The 20,638-nt window shown below is 49.5% G+C and overlaps 1 protein-coding gene across 1 annotated transcript in view; it reads right to left on the bottom strand.

The window, feature by feature from the left end:
• Positions 1–11,320: 11,320 nt before the first annotated feature.
• The window catches only part of LOC147102028 (calcium/calmodulin-dependent protein kinase kinase 1-like), a 45,866-nt gene continuing 36,548 nt past the window's right edge, over positions 11,321–20,638 (bottom strand). The window contains exon 4 of the mRNA XM_085964175.1: positions 11,321–12,011. Coding sequence (XP_085820301.1) covers positions 11,952–12,011 — 60 coding nt within the window. The 3' untranslated portion in view covers positions 11,321–11,951. The remainder of the gene's footprint in view (positions 12,012–20,638) is intronic.

The following is a 20,638-nucleotide window of genomic DNA, read 5'->3' as shown; positions in this document are numbered from 1 at the left end:
GTGAGTCTGGTTACTGGAGGTGTGGCTGGTTAGTAGAGGTGTGACTGATTACTGGAGGTGGGTCTGGTTACTGGAGGTGAGTCTGGTTAATTGAGCTGTGACTGGATACTGGAGGTGAGTCTGCTTAATGTGGGTTAATCTGGTTACTGAAGGTTAGTCTGGTTACTGGAAGCGAGTCTGGTTACTGGAGGTGAGCCTGGTTACTGGAGGTGTGGCTGGTTACTGCAGGTGAGTCTGGTAACTGGAGAAGTGTCTTGTTACTGGCGGAGTGACTGGTTACTGGAGGTGAGTCTGGTTACTGGAGGTGAGTCTGGTTACTGGAGGAGTGACTGGTTACTGGAGGTGAGTCTGGTTACTGGAGGTTAGTCTGGTTAGTGGAGGTGTGACTGGTTACTGGAGCTGAGTCTGGTAACTGGAGGTGAGTATGCTTACTGGAGGAGTGACTGGGTACTGGAGGTGATTCTGGTTACTGGAGGTGAGTCTGGTTACTGGAGGTGAGTCTGGTTACTGGAGGAATGATTGGTTACTGGAGGTGAGTCTGGTTACTGGAGGTGAGTCTGGTTACTGGAGGTGAGTCTGGTTACTGGAGGTGAGTCTGGTTACTGGAGGTGAGTCTTGTTACTGGAGGTGAGCCTGGTTACTGGAGGTGAGTCTGGTTACTGGAGGTGTGACTGGTTATTGGAGGTGAGTCTGCTTACTGGAGGTGTGTCTGGTTACTGGAGGTGTGTCTGGTTACTGGTGGTGAGTCACGTTACTGGAGGTGAGTCTGCTTACTGGAGGTGTGACTGGATTCTGGAGGTGAGTCTGGTTACTGGTGGTGAGACTGGTTACTGGAGGTGAGTCTGGTTACTGGAGGAGGCACTGGTTACTGGAGGTGAGCCTGGTTATTGGAGGTGAGTCTGGGTACTGGAGGTGTGACTGGTTACTGGAGGTGAGTCTGTTTACTGGAGGAGTGACTGGTTACCAGAGGTGTGACTGATTACTGGAGGCGAGTCTAGTTACTGGAGGTGAGTCTGGTTAATGGAGGTGTGACTGGATACTGCAGATGAGTGATTAATGGGGGTTAATCTGGTTACTGGAGGTTAGTCTGGTTACTGGAAGTGAGTCTGGTTACTGGAGGTGAGTCTGGTTACTGGAGGTGAGTCTGGTTACTGGAGATGTGACTGGTTACTGGAGGTGAGACTGGTTACTGGAGGTGAGTCTGGTTACTGCAGGTGTGACTGGTTACTGCAGGTGAGTCTGCTTACTGGAGAAGATTCTTGTTACTGGCGGAGTGACTGGTTACTGGAGGTGAGTCTGGTTACTGGAGGTGAGTCTGGTTACTGGAGGAGTGACTGGTTTCTGGAGGTGAGTCTGGTTACTGGAGGTGAGTCTGGTTACCGGAGGTGTGACTGGTTACTGGAGCTGAGACTGGTTACTGGAGGTGAGTATGCTTACTGGAGGTGAGTCTGGTTACTGGAGGTGAGTCTGGTTACCGGAGGTGAGTCTGTTTACTGGAGGTTAGTCTGGTTACTGGAGGTGAGTCTGGTTACTGTAGGTGTGACTGGTGACTGGAGGTGAGTCTGGTTACTGGAGTTGAGTCTGGTTACTGGAGGTGTGACTGGTTACTGGAGCTGAGTCTGGTTACTGGAGGCGAGACTGGTTACTGGAGGTGATTCTGGTTACTGGAGGTGTGTCTGGTTACTGGAGGTGTGATTGGTTACTGGAGCTGAGTCTGGTTACTGGAGGTGAGTCTGGTTACTGGAGGAGTGACTGGTTACTGGAGATGAGTCTGGTTACTGGAGGTGAGTCTGGTTACTGGAGGTGTGACTGGTTACTGGAGCTGAGTCTGGTTACTGGAGGTCAGTATGCTTACTGGAGGAGTGACTGGGTTCTGGAGGTGATTCTGGTTACTGGAGGTGAGTCTGGTTACTGGAGTTGAGTCTGGTTACTGGAGGTGAGTCTGGTTAATGGGGGTTAATCTGGTTACTGGAGGTTAGTGTGGTTACTGGAGGTGTGACTAGTTACTGGAAGTGAGTCTGGTTACTGGAAGTGATTCTGGATACTGCAGGTGTGACTAGTTACTGGAGGTGAGTCTGGTTACTGGAGGTGAGTCTGGTTACTGGGGGTGTGACTGGTTACTGGAGGTGAGTCTGGTTACTGGAGGTGTGACTGGTTACTAGAAGTGTGACTTATTACTAGAGGTGAGTCTGTTTACTGGAGGTGAGTCTGGTTACTGGAGGTGAGTCTGGTTAATGGGGGTTAATCTGGTTACTGGAGATTAGTCTGTTTACTGGAAGTGAGTCTAGTTACTGGAGGTGAGACTGGTTACTGGAGGTGAATCTGGTTACTGATGGTTAATCTGCTTACTGGAGATGAGACTGGTTACTGGAGGCGTGACTGGTTACTGGAGGTGAGTCTGGTTATTGGAGGTGTGACTGCTTACTGGAGGTATGACTGCTTACTGGAGGTTAGTCTGTTTACTGGAGGGGAGACTGGTTACTGGAGGTCTGTCTGGTTACTGGAGGTAAGTCTGGTTACTGGAGGTGAGTCTAGTTACTGGAGGTGAGTCTGGTTACGGGAGGTGAGTCTAGTTACTGGAGGTGAGAACGGTTACTGGAGCTGAGTCTGGTTACTGGAGGTGTTACTGGTTACTGGAGGTGAGTGTGGTACTGGAGGTGTTTCTGGTTACTGGAGGTGAGACAGGTTACTGGAGGTGAGTCTGGTTACTGGAGGTGTGACTAGTTACTGGAGGTGTGACTGGTTACTGGAGGTGAGTCTGGTTACTGGAAGTGAGTCTGGTTACTGGTGGTGAGTCTGGTAACTGGAGGTGAATCTGGTTACTGGAGTTGTGTCTGGTTACTGGAGGTGTGTCTGGTTACTGGCGGTGTGACTAGTTACTGGAGATGTGACTAGTTACTGAAGGAGTGACTAGTTACTGGAGGTGAGTCTGGTTACTGGAGGTGAGGCTGGTTACTGGAGGTGAGTCTGGTTACTGCAGGAGTGACTGGTTACTGGAGGTGAGTCTGGTTACTGGAGGTGAGTCTGGTTACTGGAGGTGTGACTGGTTACTGGAAGTGAGTCTGTTTACTGGAGGTGAGACTGGTTACTGGAGGTGAGTCTGGTTACTGGAGGTGTGACTGGTTGCTGCAGATGAGTCTGGTTACTGGAGAAGAGTCTGGTTACTGTAGGTGTGACTGGTTACTGGAGGTGAGTCTGGTTACTGGAGTTGAGTCTGGATCTGGAGGTGTGACTGGTTATGGGAGGTGAGTCTGGTTACTGGAGGTGAGAACGGTTACTGGAGATGAGTCTGGTTACTGGAGGTGTGACTGGTTACTGGAGGTGAGTGTGGTTACTGGAGGTGAATTTGGTTACTGGAGGTGAGACTGGTTACTGGAGGTGAGTCTGGTTACTGGAGGTGTGACTAGTTACTGGAGGTGTGACTGGTTACTGGAGGTGAGTCTGGTTACTGGAGGTGAGTCTGGTTACTGGTGGTGAGTCTGGTTACTGGAGGTGAGTCTGGTTACTGGAGTTGTGTCTGGTTACTGGAGGTGTGTCTGGTTACTGGCGGTGTGACTAGTTACTGGAGATGTGACTAGTTACTGGAGGAGTGACTAGTTACTGGAGGTGAGTCTGGTTACTGGAGGTGAGGCTGGTTACTGGAGGTGAGTCTGGTTACTGGAGGTGTGACTGGTTACTAGAAGTGAGTCTGTTTACTGGAGTGAGACTGGTTACTGGAGGTGAGTCTGGTTACTGGAGGTGTGACTGGTTACTGCAGGTGAGTCTGGTTACTCGAGAAGAGTCTGGTTACTGTAGGTGTGACTGGTTACTGGAGCTGCTTCTGGTTACTGGAGGGGAGACTGGTTACTGGAGGTGATTCTGGTTACTGAAGGTGTGACTGGTTACTGGAGGTGATTCTGGTTACTGAAGGTGTGACTGGTTACTGGAGATGATTCTGGTTACTGAAGGTGTGACTGGTTACTGGTGGTGAGTCTGGTTACTGGAGGTGAGTCTGGTTACTGGAGGTGAAAGGTTACTGGAGGTGTGACTGGATACTGGAGTTGAGTCTGGTTACTGGGGGTGAGTCTGGTTACTAGCGTAGAGACAGGTTACTGCAGGAGTGACTGGTTACTGGAGGTGAGTCTGGTTACTGGAGGAGTGACTGGTTACTGGAGGTGAGTCTGGTTACTGGAGGAGTGAATGGTTACTGGAGATGAGTCTGGTTACTGGAGGTGAGTCTGGTTACAGGAGATGATTCTGGTTACTGGAGGTGTGACTGGATACTGGAGATGAGTGTGGTTACTGGAGGTGAGACTGGTTACTGGAGGTGAGTCTGGTTACTGGAGGAATGATTGGTTACTGGAGGTGAGTCTGTTTACTGGAGGTGAGTCTGGTTACTGCAGGTGTGACTGGTTACTGGAGGTGAGTCTGGTTACTGGAGGTGTGGCTGGTTAGTAGAGGTGTGACTGATTACTGGAGGTGGGTCTGGTTACTGGAGGTGAGTCTGGTTAATTGAGCTGTGACTGGATACTGGAGGTGAGTCTGCTTAATGTGGGTTAATCTGGTTACTGAAGGTTAGTCTGGTTACTGGAAGTGAGTCTGGTTACTGGAGGTGAGCCTGGTTACTGGAAGTGTGGCTGGTTACTGCAGGTGAGTTTGGTAACTGGAGAAGTGTCTTGTTACTGGCGGAGTGACTGGTTACTGGAGGTGAGTCTGGTTACTGGAGGTGAGTCTGGTTACTGGAGGAGTGACTGGTTACTGGAGGTGAGTCTGGTTACTGGAGGTGAGTCTGGTTAGTGGAGGTGTGACTGGTTACTGGAGCTGAGTCTGGTAACTGGAGGTGAGTATGCTTACTGGAGGAGTGACTGGGTACTGGAGGTGATTCTGGTTACTGGAGGTGAGTCTGGTTACTGGAGGTGAGTCTGGTTACTGGAGGAATGATTGGTTACTGGAGGTGAGTCTGGTTACTGGAGGTGAGTCTGGTTACTGGAGGTGAGTCTGGTTACTGGAGGTGAGTCTGGTTACTGGAGGTGAGTCTTGTTACTGGAGGTGAGCCTGGTTACTGGAGGTGAGTCTGGTTACTGGAGGTGTGACTGGCTACTGGAGGTGAGTCTGCTTACTGGAGGTGTGTCTGGTTACTGGAGGTGTGTCTGGTTACTGGTGGTGAGTCACGTTACTGGAGGTGAGTCTGCTTACTGGAGGTGTGACTGGATTCTGGAGGTGAGTCTGGTTACTGGAGGTGAGACTGGTTACTGGAGGTGAGTCTGGTTACTGGAGGAGGCACTGGTTACTGGAGGTGAGCCTGGTTATTGGAGGTGAGTCTGGGTACTGGAGGTGTGACTGGTTACTGGAGGTGAGTCTGTTTACTGGAGGAGTGACTGGTTACCAGAGGTGTGACTGATTACTGGAGGCGAGTCTAGTTACTGGAGGTGAGTCTGGTTAATGGAGGTGTGACTGGATACTGCAGATGAGTGATTAATGGGGGTTAATCTGGTTACTGGAGGTTAGTCTGGTTACTGGAAGTGAGTCTGGTTACTGGAGGTGAGTCTGGTTACTGGAGGTGAGTCTGGTTACTGGAGATGTGACTGGTTACTGGAGGTGAGACTGGTTACTGCAGGTGAGTCTGGTTACTGGAGGTGTGACTGGTTACTGCAGGTGAGTCTGCTTACTGGAGAAGATTCTTGTTACTGGCGGAGTGACTGGTTACTGGAGGTGAGTCTGGTTACTGGAGGTGAGTCTGGTTACTGGAGGAGTGACTGGTTTCTGGAGGTGAGTCTGGTTACTGGAGGTGAGTCTGGTTACCGGAGGTGTGACTGGTTACTGGAGCTGAGACTGGTTACTGGAGGTGAGTATGCTTACTGGAGGTGAGTCTGATTACTGGAGGTGAGTCTGGTTACCGGAGGTGAGTCTGTTTACTGGAGGTTAGTCTGGTTACTGGAGGTGAGTCTGGTTACTGTAGGTGTGACTGGTGACTGGAGGTGAGTCTGGTTACTGGAGTTGAGTCTGGTTACTGGAGGTGTGACTGGTTACTGGAGCTGAGTCTGGTTACTGGAGGCGAGACTGGTTACTGGAGGTGATTCTGGTTACTGAAGGTGTGACTGGTCACTGGAGGAGAGTCTGGTTACTGGAGGTGTGTCTGGTTACTGGAGGTGTGATTGGTTACTGGAGCTGAGTCTGGTTACTGGAGGTGAGTGGTTACTGGAGGAGTGACTGGTTACTGGAGATGAGTCTGGTTACTGGAGGTGAGTCTGGTTACTGGAGGTGTGACTGGTTACTGGAGCTGAGTCTGGTTACTGGAGGTCAGTATGCTTACTGGAGGAGTGACTGGGTTCTGGAGGTGATTCTGGTTACTGGAGGTGAGTCTGGTTACTGGAGTTGAGTCTGGTTACTGGAGGTGAGTCTGGTTAATGGAGCTGTGACTGGATACTGGAGGTGAGTCTGCTTAATGTGGGTTAATCTGGTTACTGAAGGTTAGTCTGGTTACTGGAAGTGAGTCTGGTTACTGGAGGTGAGTCTGGTTACTGGAGGTGTGACTGGTTACTGCAGGTGAGTCTGGTAACTGGAGAAGTGTCTTGTTACTGGCGGAGTGACTGGTTACTGGAGGTGAGTCTGGTTACTGGAGGTGAGTCTGGTTACTGGAGGAGTGACTGGGTACTGGAGGTGATTCTGGTTGCTGGAGGTGAGTCTGGTTACTGGAGGTGAGTCTTGTTACTGGAGGTGAGTCTTGTTACTGGAGGTGAGTCTGGTTACTGGAGGTGAGTCTGGTTACTGGAGGTGAGTCTGGTTACTGGAGGTGTGACTGGTTACTGGAGGTGAGTCTGGTTACTGGAGGTGTGTCTGGTTACTGGAGGTGTGTCTGGTTACTGGAGGTGAGTCACGTTACTGGAGGTGAGTCTGCTTACTGGAGGTGTGACTGGATTCTGGAGGTGAGTCTGGTTACTGGAGGTGAGACTGGTTACTGGAGGTGAGTCTGGTTACTGGAGGAGGCACTGGTTACTGGAGGTGAGTCTGGTTACTGGAGGTGAGTCTGGGTGCTGGAGGTGTGACTGGTTACTGGAGGTGAGACTGGTTACTGGAGGTGAGTCTGGTTACTGGAGGTGTGACTGGTTACTAGAGGTGTGACTGATTACTGGAGGCGAGTCTACTTACTGGAGGTGAGTCTGGTTAATGGAGGTGTGACTGGATACTGGAGGTGAGTGGTTAATGGGGGTTAATCTGGTTACTGGAGGTTAGTCTGGTTACTGGAAGTGAGTCTGGTTACTGGAGGTGAGTCTGGTTACTGGAGGTGAGTCTGGTTACTGGAGATGTGACTGGTTACTGGAGGTGAGACTGGTTACTGGAGGTGAGTCTGGTTACTGGAGGTGTGACTGGTTACTGCAGGTGAGTCTGCTTACTGGAGAAGATTCATGTTACTGGCGGAGTGACTGGTTACTGGAGGTGAGTCTGGTTACTGGAGGTGAGTCTGGTTACTGGAGGAGTGACTGGTTACTGGAGGTGAGTCTGTACACTGGAGTTTAGTCTGGTTACTGGAGATGAGTCTGGTTACTGTAGGTGTGACTGGTGACTGGAGGTGTGAAAGGTTACTGGAGGTGAGTCTGGTTACTGGAGGTGTGACTGGTTACTGGAGGTGTGAAAGGTTACTGGAGGTGAGTCTGGTTACTGGAGGTGTGACTGGTTAATGGGGGTTAATCTGGTTAATGGAGGCTGGTCTGGTTACTGGAGGTGTGACTAGTTACTGGAGGAGAGTCTGATACTGGACGTGAGTCTGGCTACTGCAGGTGTGACTAGTTACTGGAGGTGAGTCTGGTTACTGGAGGTGAGACTGGTTATTGGGGGTGTGACTGGTTACTGGAGGTGAGTCTGGTTACTGGAGGTGTGACTGATTACCAGAAGTGAGACTAGATACTGGAGGTGAGATTAGTTACTGGAGGTGAGTCTGGTTACTGGAGGTGAGTCTGGTTACCGGAGGTGAGTCTGGTTACTGGAGGTGTGACTGGATAGTGGAGGTGAGTCTGGTTACTGGAGGTGAGTCTGGTTACTGGAGGTGAGACTGATTGCTGGAAGTGAGTCTGGTTACTGGAGGTGAGTCTGGTTACTGGAAGTGAGTTTGGTTACTGGAGGTGTGACTGGTTACTGGAGGTGTGACTAGTTACTAGAGGTGAGTCTGGTTGCTGGAGGTGTGACTGGTTACTGGAGGAGAGTCTGGTTACTGGAGGTGAGTCTGGTTACTGGAGGTGAGTCTGGTTTGTGGAGGTGTGACTGGTTACTGGAGGTGTGACTGGTTACTGGAGGTGTGACTGGTTACTGGAGGTGTGACTGGTTACTGGAGGTGTGACTGGTTACTGGAGGTGAGTCTGGTTACTGGAGGTGTGACTGGTTACTAGAGGTGTGACTGGTTACTGGAGGTGAGTTTGGTTACTGGAGGTGAGTCTGGTTAATGGGGGTTAATCTGATTACTGGAGGTTAGTGTGGTTACTGGAGGTGTGACTCGTTACTGGAAGTGAGTCTGGTTACTGGAAGTGATTCTGGTTACTGCAGGTGTGACTAGTTACTGGAGGTGAGTCTGGTTACTGGAGGTGAGTCTGGTTACTGGGGGTGTGACTGGTTACTGGAGGTGAGTCTGGTTACTGGAGGTGTGACTGGTTACTAGAAGTGTGACTTCTTACTAGCGGTGAGTCTGGTTACTGGAGGTGAGTGGTTACTGGAGGTGAGTCTGGTTAATGGGGGTTTATCTGGTTACTGGAGGTTAGTCTGTTTACTGGAAGTGAGTCTGGTTACTGGAGGTGAGACTGGTTACTGGAGGTGAGTCTGGTTACTGATGGTTAATCTGCTTACTGGAGGTGAGACTGGTTACTGGAGGTGTGACTGGTTACTGGGGGCGATTCTGGTTACTGGAGGTGTGACTGGTTACTGGAGGTGAGTCTGGTTATTGGACGTGTGACTGCTTACTGGAGGTGTGACTGCTTAGTGGAGGTGAGTCTGTTTACTGGAGGTGCGACTGGTTACTGGAGGTCTGTCTGGTTACTGGAGGCAAATCTGGTTACTGGAGGTGAGTCTAGTTACTGGAGGGGAGTCTGGTTACGGGAGGTGAGTCTGGTTACTGGAGGTGAGAACGGTTACTGGAGCTGAGTCTGGTTACTGGAGGTGTGACTAGTTACTGGAGGTGTGACTGGTTACTGGAGGAGTGACTGGTTACTGGAGGTGAGTCAGGTTACTGGTGGTGAGTCTTGTTACTGGAGGTGTGACTGGTTACTGGAGGTGATTCTGGTTACTGGAGGAGTGACTGGTTACTGGAGGTGAGTCTGGTTACTGGAGGTGAGTCTGGTTACTGGAGTTGTGACTGGTTACTGGAGGTGAGTCTTGTTACTGGAGGTGAGACTAGTTACTGGAGGTGAGACTGGTTACCTGAGTTGAGTCTGGTTACTGGAGGTGAGTCTGCTTACTGGGGGAGTGACTGGTTACTGGAGGTGAGTCTGGTTACTGGAGCTGAGTCTGGTTACTGGAGGTGTGACTGGTTACTGGAGGTGAGTCTGGTTAATGGAGGTGAGTCTGGTTAATGGGGGTTAATCTGATTACTGGAGGTTAGTCTGATTACTGGAATTGAGTCTGGTTACTGGAGGTGAGACTGGTTAATGGAGGTGAGTCTGGTTAATGGAGGTGAGTCTGGTTACTGGAGGTGAGTCTGGTTACTGGAGGTGAGTCTGGTTACTGAAGGTGAGACTGGTTACTGGAGGTGTGACTGGTTACTGTAGGTGTGACTGGTTACTGGAGGTGAGACAGATTACTGGAGGTGAGACTGGTTACTGGAGGTGAGACTGGTTACTGGAGGTGAGTATGCTTACTGGAGGAGTGACTGGTTACTGGAGGTGATTCTGGTCACTGGTGGTGAAACTGGTTACTGGAGTTGAGTCTGATTACAGGAGGTTAGTCTGGTTCCTGGAGGTGAGTCTGGTTACTGGATGCTAGTCTTGTTACTGGAGCTGTGTCTAGTTACTGGAGCTGTGTCTGATTACTGGATGTGTGACTAGTTACTGGAGATGTGACTAGTTACTGGAGGTGAGACTAGTTACTGGAGGTGTGTCTGGTTACTGGAGGTGAGTCTGGTTACTGGAGGTGAGACTGGTTACGGGAGGTGAGTCTATTTACTGGAGGTGTGACTAGTTACTGGAGGTGAGTCTGGTTACTGGAGGTGAGTCTGGTTACTGGAGATGAGTCTGGTTGCTGGAGGTGTGACTGGTTACTGGAGGTGGGTCTAGTTACTGGAGGTGAGACTGGTTACTGGAGGTGAGTCTGGTTACTGGAGGTGTGACTGGTTACTGGAGGTGTGACTGGTTACTGGAGGTTAGACTAGTTACTGGAGGTGATTCTGGTTACTGGAGGTGATTCTGGTTGCTGGAGGTGAGTCTGGTTATTGGAGGTAAGACTAGTTACTGGACGTGAGTCTTCTTACTGGAGGTGAGACTAGTTACTGGAGGCGAGTCTGGTTACTGGAGGTGAGTCTAGTTACTGGAGGTGTGACTAGTTACTGGAGGAGTGACTAGTTACTGGAGGTGAGTCTTGTTACTGGAGGGGAGACTGGTTCCTGGAGGTGAGTCTAGTTACTGGAGGTGTGACTAGCTACTGGAGGAGTGACTGGTTAATGGAGGTGAGTCTGGTTACTGGAGGTGAGACTGGTTACTGGAGGTGTGACTAGTTACTGGAGGAGTGACTGGTTACTGGAGGTGAGTCTGGTTACTGGAGGTGAGTCTGGTTACTGGAGGTGTGACTGGTTACTGGAGGTGAGTCTAGTTACTGGAGGTATGACTAGTTACTGGGGGTGAATCTGGTTACTGGAGGTGTGACTGGTTACTGGAGGTGAGACTAGTTACTGGGGTGAGTCTGGTTACTGGAGGTGAGACTGGTTACTGGAGGTTAGTCTGGTTACTGGAGGTGATACTAGTTACTGGAGGTGAGTCTGGTTACTGGGGGTGAGTCTGGTTACTGGAGGTGAGTCTGGTTACTGGAGGTTAGTCTGGTTACTGGAGGTGAGACTAGTTACTGGAGGTGAGTCTGGTTACTGGAGGAGTGACTGGTTACTGGAGGTGAGTCTTGTTACTGGAGGTGTGTCTGGTTACTAGAGGTGAGTCTGGTTACTGGAGGTGAGTCTGGTTACTGGAGGTGTGACTGGTTACTGGAGATGAGTCTGGTTACTGGAGGTGTGACTGGTTACTGGAGGTGAGTCTGGTTACTAGAGGTGTGACTGGTTACTGGAGGTGAGTCTGGTTACTGGAGGTGTGACTGGTTACTGGAGGTGTTTCTGGTTACTGGAGGTGAGTCTGGTTACTGGAGGTGAGACTAGTTACTGGAGGTGTGTCTGGTTACTGGAGGTGATTCTGGTTACTGGAGATGAGTCTGGTTACTGGAGGTGTGACTGTTTAATGGAGGTGAGTCTGGTTACTGGAGGTGTTTCTGGTTACTAGAGGTGTGACTGGTTACTGGAGGTGAGTCTGGTTACTGGAGGTGTGACTGGTTACTGGAGGTGATTCTGGTTACTGGAGGTGTTTCTGGTTACTAGAGGTGTGACTGGTTACTGGAGGTGAGTCTGGTTACTGGAGGTGTGACTGTTTAATGGAGGTGAGTCTGGTTACTGGATGCGAGTCTGGTTACTGGAGGTGTGACTCAGTGGTGTGCGCTCATGTTGTTGGTGTTGGCCACAGTTGTCAGATTGTCAGCAGCACCTCACATTATTCCCGGACCTGTCATAAATGACCAGCTCATCACACTTAGCAGCAGGTGAGAGCAGAAATCCATCTTGTCTCATTGCTTTGTGTAAATAACATGAGAGGCCCATTGATCCTATTGTGTGGCACCGGCCCTCTTGTGTGCTAAGTGCTGCAATCTATAAACCAAATGCCTGGAATAGGCAGCCTTTGTCTGAATAGAATCTAATTTAAATAACCAAGCTGATGGGTTTCTGGGAATGATTGCAGAGCTCACTTACGTGGAAATCCATACTGCTTCATTAGCTTCTTTTTGGAAAGTACTTTCATGGCCTGGAGAGAGAGAACATCCCTGTTAGCACCGTGCACCATGGACTCACATTACCAAATCTAATCTCTTATTGAATATTAGAGTGAAGCTTACAACAAGCAATCAGACTAATGCAATGCATCATTTAAATGCACAAAGCAAACATCGGTACAGAGTTGCATGGGCCATATTTCAATGCTGAAAGGTATCCAGGCCGGAGGATCCACAGGGGGCTGTATGTGCTCGCTCGGGCACTGCTTCCACTAACCACACTCCTGGGGTCAAGGGGCAAGGCCAGGAGACAAGGGCCTTTGGTGTCGGGGGGGAGGGGGAGGAATTTGACGGTCCCTTTCCCCATCATGAGAAGAGGCAGCTTAAGTCTTTGGCCAAGGGGTGGAATTACATCGAGTTTACAGCACAGAGTCAGGCCATTCGGCCTAACAGGCCCAGGCCGGTGTTTATGCTCCACACGAGCCTCCTCCCACCTTACTTTATCTCACTCGATCAGCATTCCCTTCTATTCCTTTCTCCCTCATGTGTTTATGTAGCTTCCCCTTAAATGCATCAATGCTGTTTGTCTCAACCACTCCCTGTGGTAGAGAGTTCCAGATTCTCACCACTCTCTGAGCAAAGAGGTTTCTCCTGGATTCCCTATTGGATTTATTGGTGACGATCTTAATAAAGAGAAAAGTGCTCCAGCCTGTTCAATCTTTCCTGATAGGTATAACCTCTCAGTTCAGAGTTCAGTTCCGGTATCATCCTTATAAATATTTTTTGCACCTTCCCCAGTCCCTCTATATCCTTTTATAATATGGAGATAAGAAATGTTCACAGTGCTCCAAGTGCGGTCTAACCCAGGGGTTCTCAAGCGGTTACTGGGGTTCGTGAGACGATGTCACAGGGTCCACCAAAACTTATCCCGTTGAGTTTTTTTGATCAACTCTATTCGCTTCCACATTCACCGCTTATAACTATTAAATAAAATAGTGGGAGTTACAACGTCTCTACTGGGGGAGTAAAACCTGCACTGCCAGGTGGGACCTACTTCTGCCGGGGTCTCAGGGAGGTACTGGCGACAGGAGCAGGTGTACCTGTGTTTATATTCGGCCGGGTCTCAACTGAGGGCTGGTGAGCGGGATCTCTGGCCTTCTGAAATCCCCAAGGCCCCTCCCGCCCACCGATGGCCTTGTGCAGATGGGTGGAGGCTCTGGCCCTACAAAGTCATCATGGAATCTCCGACTTGAAGCAAGTTCCCATATCCTCTCCATCACCAAGACTGCCTACTTCCACCGGCATTAACCTGGCCCATCTCCACCCCTGCTCGGTCTCCTGCTGCTGAAACCCTCATCCAGGCCTTGGTTACCTCCAGACCAATGTTCCCGCTAAGGTGTGCGGCCGCAGCGCCGTGCGTCCACCGTGAGGTACCGCGCAGGCTGTTCACAAGCTGCAAGTGATACCTCGCAGCAAATTTAAAGGGACCGTGCACGAGGACATTGCTCCAGACTCCACTATTCCAACCCTCTCCTGGCTGGCCTCCCACCTTCCACCCTCCACAAGCTCCGGCTCATCCAAAGCCTGAATGGCCTTTTCGGAACATTTTACCCCGCTGAATCACTTTAAAGGCAGTGCTCTCAGTGACTTGTGATCAAAGGCATAACACATGGATATCGTTGCACAGACTTCGAATGAGACATGCTGGTGGGGATTTCAAGCACTTCAATATGCAAACAATTCACACAAAAGAAAAACTATCTCAAGTAAATTCCCGATTAACTCGTTTGCCTGGCTCAAACAGTGAGTAACCTTTTACACAAGCAAAATACTGCGGATGCTGGAAATCTGAAATAAAAACAGAAAATGCTGGCAATACTCGGCAGGTCAGGCAGCACCTGTGGAGAGAGAAACAGAGTTAACGTTTCAGGTCGATGACCCTTCGTCAGAACTGGAAAAATCTGGAGATGGAACAGGTTTTTAAGCAAGTGTCGGGGCAGGGAAAGGGGGGGAGGAAAGAACAAAAGGGAAGGTCTGTGATAGGCTGGAAGGCAGGAGAGATTAAGAGATATTAAGAGATGGTGCAAGGCAAAAGGAGATGGTAACGGGACAAGTTAAGAAACAAAAGATGGCTCTAGATGAAGTGTAAATGGCGATGGCAGAATGAAAGACAGCTGCCATGTGAGAGAGAGAAATAAAATTGAAAAAAAAGATAGGGGCCGAGGTTATGATCTGAAATTGTTGAACTCGATGTTGAGTCCGGAAGGCTGTAAAGTGCCTAATCGGAAGATGAGCTGCTGTTCCTCGAGCTTACGTTGAGCTTCATTGGAACAGTGTAAGAGGCCGAGGACAGAGAGGTCAGAGTGGGAGTGGAGTGGAGAATTAAAGTGACAGGCGATCGGAAGCTCAGGTCAGCCTTACGGACTGAACAGAGACGTTCTGCAAAGCGGTCGCCCAATCTGCGTTTGGTCTCCCCAATGTAGAGGAGACCGCATCGTGAGCAGCGAATACAGTATACTAGATTGCAAGAAGTACAAGTAAGTCGCTGTTTCACCTGGAAGGGGTGTTTGGGGCCCTGGACAGTGGGAAGGGAGGAGGTAAAAGGCCATGTGTTGCATCTCCTGTGCTTGCACGGGAAGGTGCCGGGCGAAGGGGAAGGGGTGCTGGGGGTGATAGAGGAGTGGACCAGGGTGTCGCGGAGGGAGCGTTCCCTTCGGAATGCTGAAAGGGGAGGTGAGGGGAAGATGTATTTGGTGGTGAGTTCACGCTGGACGTGGCGAAAGTGGCGGAGGATGATCTGTTGAATGTGAAGGCTGGTGGTGTGAAAGGTGAGGACAAGGGGAACTCTATCGTGGTTCCGGGAGGGAGGGGAAGGGGTGAGAGCAGAAGTGCGGGAAATAGAACGGACACGGTCAAGGGCTGTGTCAACCACAGGAGAGGGGAATACTCGGTTGAGGAAAAAGGAAGACATGTCGGAAGCACTGGTATGGAAGGTAGCATCGTCAGAGCAGATGCGGCGGAGACGGAGAAACTGGGAGAATGGAATAGAGTCCTTACAGGAAGCGGGGTGGGAGGAAGTGTAGTCCAGGTAGCTGTGGGAGTCAGTGGGCTTGTAGTGAATGTTTGTCAGTAGCTTATCCCCAGACAGAGAAGTCGAGGAAGGGAAGGGAAGAGTCAGAGATGGACCATGTGAAGGTGAGGGAAGGGTGGAAATTGGAAGCAAAGTGAATGAAATTTTCTAGTTCAGGGCGAGAGCAGGAAACAGCACCGATACAGTCATCAATGTACCGGAAAAAGAGGTGAGGGAGGGGACCTGAGTAGGACTGGAACAAAGAATGTTCTACATATCCCATGAAAAGGCAGGTTCCCATAGCAACACCTTTAATTTGGAGGAAGTGAGTGGAGTCAAAGGAGAAGTTGTTCAACGTGAGAACAAGTTCAGCCAGGCGGAGGAGGGTGGTGGTGGATGGGGACTGGTTGGGCCTCTGCTCAAGGAAGAAGTGCAGCGCCCTCAGGCCATCCTGGTGGGGGATGGAGGTGTAGAGGGATTGGACGCCCATAGTGAAAAGGAGACGGTTGGGGCCAGGAAACTGTTAAAGTGGCTGAGGGTGTCGGAAGAGTCGCGGATGTAGGTGGGAGGAGACTGGACTGGAAAAAGCTGTCTAGGGCCCCAAACACCCCTTCCAGGTGAAACAGGGATTTACTTGTACTTCTCGCAGTTTAGTATACTGTATTCGCTGCTCACGATACGGTCTCCTCTACATTGAGGAGACCAAAAGCAGATTGGGTGACCACTTTGCGGAACACCTCCGTTCAGTCAGTAAGGATGACCGCGAGCTTCCGGTCGCCTGTCACTTTAATTCTCCGCTCCACTCCCACTCTGACCTCTCCGGCCTCGGCCTCTTACACTGTTCCAACGAAGCTCAACGTAAGCTCGAGGAACAGCACCTCATCTTTCGATTAGGCACTTTACAGCCCTCTGGACTCAACATCGAGTTCAACAATTTCAGACCATAACCTCTGCCCCTATCCTTTTTTTCCCCATTTATTTTTTTTCTCTGTCTTTCTTTCTGCCATTTACACTTCATCTAGAGCCATCTATTGTTTCTGAACTTGTCCCATTACCATCTCCTTTTGCCTCGCACCATCAGCCCTTTTGTCTCTCAATCTCTCCTGCCTTCCAGCCTATCACAGACCTTCCCTTTTGTTCTTTCCTCCCCTCCCCTCTTTCCCTCCCCCTGCACTTGCTTAAAAATCTGTTCCATCTCCAGCTTTTTCCAGTTCTGACGAAGGTCATCGACCTGAAACGTTAACTCTGTTTCTCTCTCCACAGATGCTGCCTGACCTGCTGAGCATTTCCAGCATTTTCTGTTTTTATTAGTGAGTAACCTTTGATGCTTAGAGTAGGCAGATCGGTTCTGTTTATCATAAACACAGCGGAGATCCCCAGTCAGTGAGAACGGAGCTTTATCAGACAAACAGTTTGTAACACTCCTCCTCCTCAGCACTCAGGGGCTGAATTTCCCTGAGGATTCTCCCATTCGTCCACCGTAACTTTTACGGAAACCCCAGAAGCTGCGGAGGGCGGGAATGCTTGTTGCCCATGATGCAGCCTCCCCGTCAGTGCCCATTGCAGGCTGCCTGGAGTGCCAGTCACCGCTCAGCTGTAATCGGAGGCAGCTGCCTCTTTTAAATGGAGCTGAGAAGCTGAATGTGCCTGTCACACAGCTTGTGCTCGCAGCCTACTCTGCACTCACCACCTGCGATGGGGTGTGCTGGGTACCTCATAGGCCGCAGGCCTCCGTGCAGGAACCCTGGGAGCGGTTACCGCACACACCAAAAGAGCAACAGGTGCCTGGCCCCATATCCTTGGCCCCTGGACATCCTTTACCTCAGGACCTTCCCACATACTGTGCTGTGGGCCTGCCATGCACTGTTACACCTCAAGCACGTGTCACTTGGGTGAAATTGCATTCAGTCACATGAGTTCTGATGTTATATTAGCCTTCAGATGGTGCTTTAGGCAGCCCAGTACCAGTTCAACGAAAGATAGAAAAAGACAGACTTGCATTTCTATGGAGCCTTTCACGACCTCAGGACATCTCAAAGCACTTTATAGCCAATGAAGTACTTTTTGAAGAATAGTCGCTGTTGTAATGTAGGAAACCCTGCAGCTTCCACAAACAGCAATGTGATAATGACCAAATAATCTGGCCTTTAGTGATGTTGTTTGATGGGTAGTTATTGGCCAAGACACTGGGGATATCGGCCCTACTCTTCTTCAAATAGTGCCGTGGGATTCTTTACATCCACCTGAGAGAGCAGACGTCGGCCTCGGTTTAACGTCTCATCCAAAAGACGGTTTATAAACATAAAACAAGACAGACTGACTTGCATTTATACAGCGCCTTTCATGACCAGCGGACATCTCAAAGCGCTTTACAGCCAATGAAATACATTTGAAGTGTGGTCACTGTTGTAATGTGGGAAACGCAGCAGCCAATTTGTGCACAGCAAGATCCCACAAACAACAATGTGATAATGACCAGATAATCTGTTTTTGGTGATTGAGGGATAATTATTGGCCAGGACACCAGGGAGAACTCCCCTGCTCTTCTTCAAATAGTGCCATGGGATCTTTTACATCCACCTGAGAGAGCAGACAGGGCCTTGGTTTAATGTCTCATCTGAAAGACGGCACCTCCAACAGTGCAGCGCTCCCTCAGCACTGCACTGGAGTGTTAGCCTAGCTTTATGTGTTCAAGTCCCTGAAGCAGGACTTGAAACCGCAACCTTCGGACTCAGGTGAGTGTGCTAACCACTGAACCACAGCTGACACAACAACAACAATCAGTATTTATATAGCACCTTTAATGTAGAAGGAATGTCCCAAGGTGCCACACAAAGGCGTAATCAGAAAACAAATGGATGCTGAACCAAAGAATGGTGGTGCCCAAAGGAGGGGTGATCAGAAGCTTGGTCTAAGAGATAGGTTTTTAGGAAAGTCTTAAAGAGATAAGATTACAGAGATAGGGTAGGGCAAGACCGTGAGGTGAGTTAAACACAAGGATGAGAATTTTAAATCAGAAGCATTGGAGGACTAGGAGCCAATGTAGGTCAGCAGGGGCAGGAGTAGTGGGTGAGCAGGACAGTGGGGGACAGGATTCGGGCAGCAGCAGGGTTTTGGATGAGTTGAAGTTTGTAGATTTTGGAGGTTGGGAGGTTGGACAGGAGAACATTGGGATAGTGAAGTCTGGAGGTGACAAAGGCATGGTTGAAGCAGCAGGAACTGTGCAGTAAGAGTGAACCAATAACCCTACCCCTACAGGCGGCTACCATTCTCATCAGTTTCATACAATAGACAAAATGAATTTGGTATCCTTTACCACTTTTTAATGTGCTTTATTTCAAGAAATATTGCTTTGAAAAGGTGCCATTATGAATGGGCCCTAAAAGCAGCAATCACTCAGTAAGACTACTGACAAATGGGCCGCATCACCGAAGTGACATATGGGTTCTCTGTCTGTCAAGGAAATGGTATAAATTCGCAAGTTTAAATCATGCATTCTTAGCTGATCAGTACCCTCATTCCTTCTGGGGATTTCCCACTCAGGCATCATTACAGTTAGGTATTGGTTCACTGATCTTATGCCGAAGAGTTTAGGCCCAAAGAACTGTTGTTACTCCGTGGAGCACTAAATGGTGCTTAAATTGTTACCCTATCAGAATAAGTTCACCATTAGATCATGGCGGATCTGCACCTCGACTCCATTTACCCCGCCTTAGCTCCATATCTCTTGATACCCTTACCCATCAAATCTATCGAACTCTCTTAAAAATTTCCACAGCCGTTTGGGGGAGAGTTCCATATTTCCGCCAGCCCTTGTGTGAAAAAGTTCTTCCTCATTTCTCTCGTAAACAAGGTAGCTCTAATTTTAAGATGATGTCACCTCGTTCATGATTCCCCCACCTGTACCCACCCTACTGAATCCGTTTATCATTTTAATCACCTCGACCAGATCACCCCTTCAACTGTCTAGACTCAAGGGAATACAAATCAGGTTTATTCAACCTGTCCTCATAATTTAACCCTTTAAGCCCCGGTATCATTGTGGTGAATCTGCGCTGCACCCTTCCTGAGGTGCGGTGCAGGAAGGAGACAGCACACACATAGGATAGCTGAGGAGGAAGGAAAATTCACTGGAACCCAGCGTTCTACTGATAAAACAGAAAGTTAAGAAAGGTAACACTAGAGTGAGTTGATCAGATACGGGGATGAAAGAAATATCACTTAGCAGGCAACAAGTGTTTGGAACAATGTTCTTTCTTCCAGATATTTACTTTACTCTGAGCCCTTTATGTTTCATTGTGTGCTTGGAGAGAAAGACAATATTGTCTTTTAAAAATCCCGAATATTAGCAGACAAAAGAGGCACGCTGCGTAATCACAGTGGCTGCCAGATTTAGCTCCTGTCCTGTTCTGTTGGGGAACGGCCTCTTTCGATCGCGTGTATTAGTGGCGTCAGGGTAACGCTGTATCCGCCCCTATGTGAAGGGCAGATGTCATTTGGAAATGTGTAGAAGGCTCCAGTCCACACTCAGACCCCCCCGTCACTGAGCTGAGCTGCCCTTTAATCAAAACATCATTCCAAAACTAAGCAGGACAGCAGTAAACAACTGAGGGTTAAAACAATAACAACAACTTACATTTATACGTTACCACACAAACATATATTTTTGTAGTTCTTTGAATTGCGCGATGCTAGGCTGCTTTATACCCTGTTGTGGCTGTTGGCCATTTGCGTGACACAGTATTTATAGGAGGGCACACCGACAGTGCAGGTGTGCACATTGTACACTCGGTTTACACACTTTGGGATTTGGTACCAGTGCTCAGGACCTATTGGGCCAGCTCTCAGGTGGGCTGCGTCACTGTTTCTTGTGCATCGAACAGAGGGGGGTGGTGTCTTTCCCAGTTCCTGTATGGCCCGATGCAGGGCTGTGCTGCGAGGTTGGTGGGGGTGGAACTTGTGCGGGTCTCAAGAAAACAGTCATGACTGCTTGGTACTTTTTCATTTCTACACTGAGGCTAGACGTCATGCACTCTGACCGGCAAGTGCCCCACTGCTGACTGATCCATATCTGTGTGTGTGTGTGTAAGTGTGTGTGTGTGCTTGTGTGTAAGTGTGTGTGTGAGTGAGTGTGTGTGCAAGTGTGTGTGTGTGTGTGTGCTTGTGTGTGTGAGTGAGTGTGTGTGCAAGTGTGTGTGTGTGTGTGCTTGTGTGTGTGAGTGAGTGTGTGTGCAAGTTTGTGTGTGTGCTTGAATGTAAGTGGGTGTGTGAGGGTGTGTGTGTGCAAGTGTGTGTGTGTGCTTGTGTGTAAGTGTATGAGTGTGTGTGCAAGTGTGTGTGTGCTTGTGTGTAAGTGTGTGTGTGTGCTTGTGTGTAAGTGTATGAGTGTGTGTGCAAGTGTGTGTGTGCTTGTGTGTAAGTGTGTGTGTGAGTGAGTGTGCAAGTGTGTGTGTGTTTGTGTGTAAGTGTGTGTGTGTGTGAGTGAGTGTGCAAGTGTGTAAGTGTGTGTGTGTGTGAGTGCGTGTATGTGTGAGTGCGTGTGTGAGTTCGTGTACATATGTGTATGTATGTGAGTGCGTGTATGTGTGT

The sequence above is a fragment of the Somniosus microcephalus genome, chromosome 22 (assembly GCF_052327205.1).
Source record: "Somniosus microcephalus isolate GS21.2 chromosome 22, FLI_Smic_1.0, whole genome shotgun sequence".
In the NCBI taxonomy this organism is placed as follows: domain Eukaryota; kingdom Metazoa; phylum Chordata; class Chondrichthyes; order Squaliformes; family Somniosidae; genus Somniosus; species Somniosus microcephalus.
Note: the sequence above shows the minus strand (reverse complement) of the source record. Positions and strands in the feature narration are given on the sequence as shown.